This window comes from Egretta garzetta, unplaced genomic scaffold (assembly GCF_000687185.1).
Source record: "Egretta garzetta isolate BGI_Z169 unplaced genomic scaffold, ASM68718v1 scaffold512, whole genome shotgun sequence".
NCBI classification, from domain to species: Eukaryota; Metazoa; Chordata; class Aves; order Pelecaniformes; family Ardeidae; genus Egretta; species Egretta garzetta.
In genome coordinates this window covers 168,039-175,315 of record NW_009258953.1, presented here as the reverse complement: position 1 = coordinate 175,315, position 7,277 = coordinate 168,039, and the positions used below count along the sequence as shown (strand labels likewise).

Genomic DNA, 7,277 nt, shown 5'->3' with positions numbered 1-7,277 from the left:
GTCTGGCGTTGGGGCTACAGCCCGCAGTCGCCAGCCTGCCCTGGCCAGTGCAAACCTTGTGTTTTCCAGCACGAACTCCACTCACCCGTGGAGATGGGGGACCCCTCCGAGACAGCATCCCTCCCGGAGATCAGCGTTGCTGGGGGCAGATCTGCCAAAGCACAAGGGCAAATGCGATGTCACTCTTCCCAGAGCTGCCCTGCGGTGGCGGGAGAGCTGGGTTTGCTCTGCGAAGGAGCAGCGGGGCAGCAGCGATCTCCGCTCGCCCGTGAGCCCGTCCGGCTGCCCAGGGCTGGGGGCTCGCCAGCACAGCTCTCGGGCGCTGGACGTAGCTGCTGCCCTGGGGCTGCCTGCCCCGTGCTGCCGAGCACACCGCTTGGATTCTCTCAGTCTGACATCTCTGAGGTGGACGGAAGAAAAACACCCACTGGACCTGCTCTTGGAGTGACAAGCCAGATTTTTATCTCCGATGTGTCGTCCTGTGCGTGTTCTGCCAGCAGGCTTGCAGGCAGCGGGTGGCACTTGTGTCCCCCCTCCCCAGCCAGGTCCCTGGTAGCCCTGCTGGCCAACATGGCCCGTCTCTAGGCACCAGCGCTTGTGGCTGGCTACAGCATGGCCAGGGAATGCTTCAGCTTTGTCTTGCTGGGACTCCTCCAGGGTTCGACAGGGCTTTCTCGCCCCTTCTCTCCCGTAGCGATACCCTGGCAGGTCTGGGCTGGTTCACCTCCAGCCTGTGCTCCCTCCTGCACTGGCTCTGCTGCTGTCCGGGGGGGCACCGACCCAGCTACCTGCGCCCGGGGGGGACTGTTTCTATCCCGCCTGCAAAGAGGACCTGCAGCCCGAAGGGAACATCAAGCAGGGTTGTCCTGCCCACTCTCTCCATCACTCGCAGAGTGCCAGGGCGAAAGCAGCCCCTCCCCTGCGGCCCAGGCCACTCACCCGTGGGCCCTTGCCGGGGCACATCGGCTCGGGGGGTAAGCGGGGGTCTGCTGTGCCTGCTGGTCTCAGGGCTGGGCTGCTGTGTGACTGGGGACTCTGCGGGAGAGACAGGGTCCTCAGGCTGTTTCCCCCACGCCTTCTCTGCAGTACAAGCCGGGTAAGAGCAAGACATGCCAAGGGCAGGAGCCAGGGTCCCATCCTGCACAGTCTGCATCCCAGAGGGACACAGGGGACATTTTCCTGACCCCTGCCGTGACCAGGCACGCTCTGAAGGAGGGAGGATGCCAGCCCCTGTGGTTTCTTGTCTGGGTGGCAATCAAGACACAATTCATGTTCAGCATTGCGTGTCTGATCCCACTATGAGAGAGGAGCTCCCTGCCTCAGTCCTGCGCGGCGGGGATGAGGAGCTCTAGGCTGGGGACTCACCTCCCACCGTCAGCTCCACGGCGTCGCTCCGCTGCGCAGCCCCGGCCCCAGCCCTGTTCGCTGCCTCACAGTAGTACTTCCCGGCGTCGGAGGGCTGGAGGCTGTCCCACCTTAGCTCGGCCTGGCTGCTCAGGAGCAGGGCTTTCCCTCCCGGGGCGCTCCTGAACCAGCGGTAGCTGATGGGGGGGGGCCCGCTGGCCCCCCACGGCAGGCTGGGCCTCTTCAGCCCCAGCTCGCCGGCCCTGATGACGGGCTTGGTCACTGCAACTGGAAGACAAAGTGGATGGGGCCCGGGTCACGCTGGCCCTGGCTGTGGTGGGGAAGGTCCCCCCCACCCCCGGGCAGTTCTTGCTCCGGCTTTCAGTGCTTTCCCAGGAGGAAGAGGGGCACCGCTCTCACGGCACCTCTCTGCACAGGTTAAGCTCAGTTTAGCTGTGCCTGGTTTACACCAGCTACGCCACCCACTGCTACTGCCACATGACACAAATCCTGCTCCGTGGAGTGGATGCCCCCTTGCAGAAAGACAGTTCTTGCTAGTGTGCTCCAAGGACGCTCGGGAAGGGGAGAAGGCAGATTTGGCTGGTACGACACCCACTTGCTGTCCTGCTTGCTACCAGAACCAGAGAGATGCTGGCTACCTGCACAAAACCGAAACCAGATCTGGATGTTATCTCAAGCACCACGGGCTCAGGTGGCCCATCGGTAGATCCAGACTGGGTCTATACTAACTGATCCCCCCTCCCCAGTCCGTCCCTGCAACTCCACGAGTGGAGAAGGGCTAGCACAGCAAGGGAGGAGGATGCCTCAGCCCCCAGCCTGGAGGTGGGTGGGCAGCGTGGTGTGAAAGAGCATTCCTACCAGCTGCTGCTTCTCCTGCGTGCTCTGCGGGTTGGCCTGGCTGCATGAGAGCAGGGCCTTGTTGCTGGACTTACCTTTGACAACTTTAACCGTAGTGGTCACCTCCTTTGTTATCAAGCTGTTATTTGTAGACCTCCAGGTGACTCAACAAGTGTAGTGTCCGCTGTCGGGGATTTCAAGGCTCTCGATTAGGAGCGAGGCGTTCCCTGGGCTGTGCTTTGGGACGCTGACCCGGTCTCGGAACTGAGATAGCAAGACATGGTCACCGGACTCGTCTCTCCGGAAGATAGCAGAGGTGCCGTAGTCTCGCTCCATGCTCCAGATGAGTGTTTGCTGTGTGAAACCTTCTGAGGGCAGGTAGGTACACGGTAAAGTGGTGGATCCCATCCACGTGCCCTTAACCTGGTGGATACCAGACAGATCCAGGAGGGCTGCGGGGAACAACAGTCAAAGGGAGGAAATAAGAACACAGCAGAAGAGGAGAGCGTGCTTAGGCTAGGCGGGAATCACCAGGCAGTGAAAGCCAGCGTGCAGCCGCGTCTTAGATGCGCTGCAGACCACAGCCGGCTCACCCAGGGCCTGTCCCTGCTTCACTGGGCATGGGGAAGGGAGCAGTTCTTCAACCTCATGGCTATTTCTGTTGTTTCTCTCTGGACACTTGCCAGTTCTCGATTCCTCCTCAGTACGGAGAGGCACAAGTCCTGCTCCTGCTGGCAGCATCATGGCTGCAGTCTTCGCGAGACCTGAAGGAGCATCTCCTACTCCCGCTCTCCAGCACCAGCCTTTACACCCTACTTCTGCAGCTCGGCTTTCTGCTTACGCTTGCACGCCATGAGTCAAACAGCACGGGCCTCCCCCCGAACATGGGATGTGCTGGCACCACCACTTGCAGTGGTGACTTCTACCTTCTGCATGGGAGGAAGGGTGAGCAAAGCGCGTTCACTGCTTCACTGCAACGGAGACAGAACGCGGCGCGTTTGCAATCACTGACGTCACCTTTTTTTGCAACTTCCCTGGCGCTCGCGGGACCCTGCGGTACAGCTGGGCAGGGAGAGCACTTCCCCATGTCCTGGAGCTAACGGGAGGGAGGTGCCAGCTGGGGGGAGGCGAGCATCCATGGATCTATGTCCACGGGGGCGGCCGAGGGGCTGCTGGGGCTGCGCATAGTGGAAGCTTGTTTCAGATGTGGAGCTTTGGTTTTCCTTTGCCAGCTGACTTTGAGAGGGCAGGCACCCCTCCATTCTTCAAATCTCACATCCCAGCCAAATGCAACTCCTTGATGTATCAGTTTTTAAAGGTTTTCCATTTCTCTTCCTTTTTTCCCAGACTCCCACCAAGAAAAACTAGGAAGGGTGGAAGCTATCCAGAAAACTGCTCAGAAATACCCTCAGGGCACCTGGTGCACTCGGGTTCAAGTATGTTTGCTGTCCAGTGTATTCATCTGGACACAATTTTGTTTTAAACATCTCTCCTGCACTGTTTTGCATTGCTCTGTGCCATGAAACAGCTGCCAGCATCTGCCGATTCCCCGGGGACAGACGGACTTGCTACATGGCCGATTTCAACATCAGCAGGGATGACTCTACAGGGGAGCTGACTGGAAGGAATGGGAGAGGCTCAGCAGAATAAACCCCCCTGAGACAGCATGTTTAAAAGGAGAATTTCCTCCCAGTGACACTTCTTAAAGTGGGATGTAGTCTTCCAGACAAACCCATTTGCTAAAAGTGTTGAGCATCTTCCTTCCTAGCCTGCCAGCCCCAGCTGTCCTGGTGGCGTGGAAGCGCCCTGCAGGCAGGAGCCTTTAGGGATCTGTTCTGCAGTACTGGTCCTGGAGTGGTGGACCAAACCCCATCTTTTTGTTTTAGCCTTAGAGGACTTCAGATCTGACCTAGGTTTCTTGCATCGTACCGCTTCAACCAGATCAGCACCCTGCCAAGCGCTCGAGCGGGCACAGGAGAGGAGGTGGCGGATTTTGTGGCTGATTCTCCCAGTCTCCCCAGCTGCCTGCCCACTGAGACCTCAGCTCCCTGGGAAGTGCCTCTTATAAGCAGCAAACTACCTGAATTTAGCTGGACTTGGCTCACCCCTGCCCACAGCCCCTTATCCCGCTCCCCCTTTCCCCTGCTCCCCAGAAAGGCCCTGGTTACGTTCAGCTGCATTAACTCGCAATCAGTCACTTGAGGGGCAGATCCCAGAAACCTGCAAAGCTGGTTTTTGTGATGAAATGGGGAACGTACTTCAACCCATTTTCCTAAACATTAGGAGAAATTCTGTGCTTCTGTATGCAGCTTGTTAAAGCACCTTCCTCCTGTTTCCCAAAGCCTTCCTCTGCCCGTGTCAGTGTCGTATGTGCCCTGGGAGCGGCACGCATGCCTCACGGGCAAGCAAAGGTCCCAGTGTCACCTCTCCTAATGCACCCAGGGAGGCAGCAGATCAGGAGAGACCACGGGGAATCCTGTGTGTGCCCACACCTCATCTCACAGCTCCCCAGGATTGAGCAAAGCAGAGCAACAGTGGTGCCTTATTGCATTCCAGAAGAACGCACACTCTAGCTTCACCAAGACTGCTGTGGAAGCTCACACGCCAGAGCAGGTCCCCTCCAAGGGTCCTGAGCACTCCCGGTTTGCTCCTGCTTTGGGGCCTGGGCGCCGGCCTTTTGCTCAATGCTGCCCCAGTGGCTCCACTCAAAAGCCCCTGGTTCTACCCGATACCAAAGGCAGCTCTTGTGAATTCTCAGGCTCCGTTTTTCAAACAAGAAACTAAAGACTTTCCACACCTGACAATTTTTAAAAATTGAGACACTGTAATTCAAAAGGTTTTCTCTGCCCTCTTAGTACTCGTGCTGAAGCATTCACTCACCGTTGCAGCTGATGAAGGCCCCCACAAGCGCCGCTATCCGCACAACTGCTCCCATTCTCCCAGAGCGGCCGGTCTGGTCTCCTTCCCCTGCACTGTGCGAGAGACCCCCACAATCCTGGGACCAGAATGCAAGTGAAGAACACTTCCCTTTCTTCCGTCCCTTGTCATCTAGGATCCTCTTTCTGAAATATCACGAGTCCGCTTTGCTGCTGACTTAGGTGATGGGTGAAGGATGGACAAGGACTATAAGGATCTTTCCAGTTCCATTTCGTATTCCCTAGTCCCCACCCACTGCCCTTACCATTCTCCTGACCTTTCCCACTCGTGCTCCTTTTTATTATTTTCCATAACTGTGTGTTTCTTTTTTCTTTCTTTTTTTCCTTCTTTTTCTTTCTTTTCTTCCACACTTGCCTTCACTTCACCGTGGAAGAGCTTTATGGTGACTGCACAGTCAAGCGCGCGGTAGCAAGGGAAAGCACACGTGAGGATGCTTGCAAAGCACGGATCCAGCTCCCTCTGACTCGTGCGTGACAGTGTCGCTCAGCAGCATCCAGTGTCTCCCTCCATCCTACCGCGACGGCTCAGATCTGGGCATCCAGGAATGGAAAAGCACAGGTCTGTGTGCACCGACTCACCGAGCACCACGCAGGAGCATAAGGCAGAGACCAAAGCGTTGATTCCCAATGCCATTTCCTTCGTGTCTTCTCCTGCTGACACACCCAGCTCTTCCACTGCACGCACGTACCAACTTCTGCAGCAACAGGCTCCCTGAGGGCAGCCCCCTTCGCCCCGCGCGTGGGCCAGTCTGTGACTGGAGGGAGGAAGACAACCCGCCCTAATTTCTTTGCCAAAGAGCCTGAGCCTTTTAGACCAGAAAACTTAGGATGACACTTTTACTGCTTTTTTCTGTTTTAACAGAAGACATGCTGAGAAGAGGTATTAAAACCCCAACATCTGCAGGAGGCAGACATGTCTGAACTACAGGGAGGTGCTTTCTGTTGGAACTGGGGGGAAAGGCAATTGGTGTCGTTTCGCATCAGCTACGTCCCACCCGACAGACACCCATCACTTTGGTTGACGTGCTTACCTTGCCGCTGAGCGCGGGCCGTTTTCTGGCAATGCTGCCATTTGTCAATGACAGCTCGGTCCCTCCCCACACACAGCAGTGGAAACCAGGGAGTGCCTTCATTTTCCCAAAGTCAGTAAACTGATGAGAGCTGGGCAGGTCTCTGGAGGCTTGTCCATGCTCAGATGGCTTGCTGGATGAGATTTCAGCTCAGCTCTGCTTATTGCTGCAGTAAAACTTGCCTGTGGCAAGCATGGGCAGCCTGGAGCAGAAAGCTGAATGCGGCGTGGCAAGACCTGGTGCAACAAACTCACATGAGGTTCCAGGCTAAGAGCTGCCACCAGCTGCCATCCTGCCAAGGAAGACAAATTTGATTTTTGCTGCCTTTTCTTCTTGACTTCTTTGCTGCCGCTACCAGTGTGGTACCGGTTGGTGCTGCCTGCACCCCATCTGCCCACCCCGCCACCAAGAAGCCATTGGCTATGGGTGAGTCCTGCCTAAAAGCAAACAAACCAGCCCTGCTTAAAAGTCAAGCGATGCCACTGCAAGGGTGAATACGAGCACATTTTCAGAGAAGTGATTTAAACCCAACTTTTGCACACCCCGGCCCATGACTGGCAGTGGAAGCTCGTCCCAACAAACTGTATCTCCTACATAAATGACTTTAAAAGCAGCTGGATTTTGGGGAACATGCCCTGGAACAAGCTGAAACCCCAAGCTAAAACTGCTGATGTGGCTACTTTCTGAACCGGACATGCAAGACTTCCTGAAGCTGTAATTATACAGGATAAAAAAAGACTATTTGGCTAAAACAAACACAAAGATCTGCAGTTCCTCAAACGTGAGGTACATGACATCTTCATCTCCCCAGGACAAGATGTAGCTGCTCATTTCCTCTTCCCTGACTCACGTAGTCAGCCCATTTCTTTCTCAACAGGGGGACTCCTCATAGTTTTGCACCTGAACACACAAAGAACAAGCCTTCAGTGTCTCAGACATTGTGGCTGGATACCCAGTTTATTATAACAAAGCATATTTATTTCAGCATCTCTGCTTTGGATTGAATCCGCTGCTGCCTCCCTCGCGGTGCCGGGCAGGCAAGGCTCCCCGCAGCCTTTCCCCCTGCAGG

At 56.1% G+C, this 7,277-nt stretch overlaps 1 protein-coding gene across 1 annotated transcript in view; it reads right to left on the bottom strand.

The window, feature by feature from the left end:
• Positions 1–5,209, bottom strand: part of LOC104122407 (V-set and immunoglobulin domain-containing protein 4-like) — a 10,458-nt gene extending 5,249 nt beyond the window's left edge. The window contains 6 exon segments of the mRNA XM_035890123.1: positions 86–151; positions 434–561; positions 786–1,035; positions 1,366–1,632; positions 2,298–2,654; positions 5,083–5,209. Of these exon segments, the coding sequence (XP_035746016.1) occupies positions 86–151; positions 434–561; positions 786–1,035; positions 1,366–1,632; positions 2,298–2,654; positions 5,083–5,137 (1,123 nt within the window). The 5' untranslated portion in view covers positions 5,138–5,209.
• Between the last annotated feature and the right edge of the window lie 2,068 nt (positions 5,210–7,277).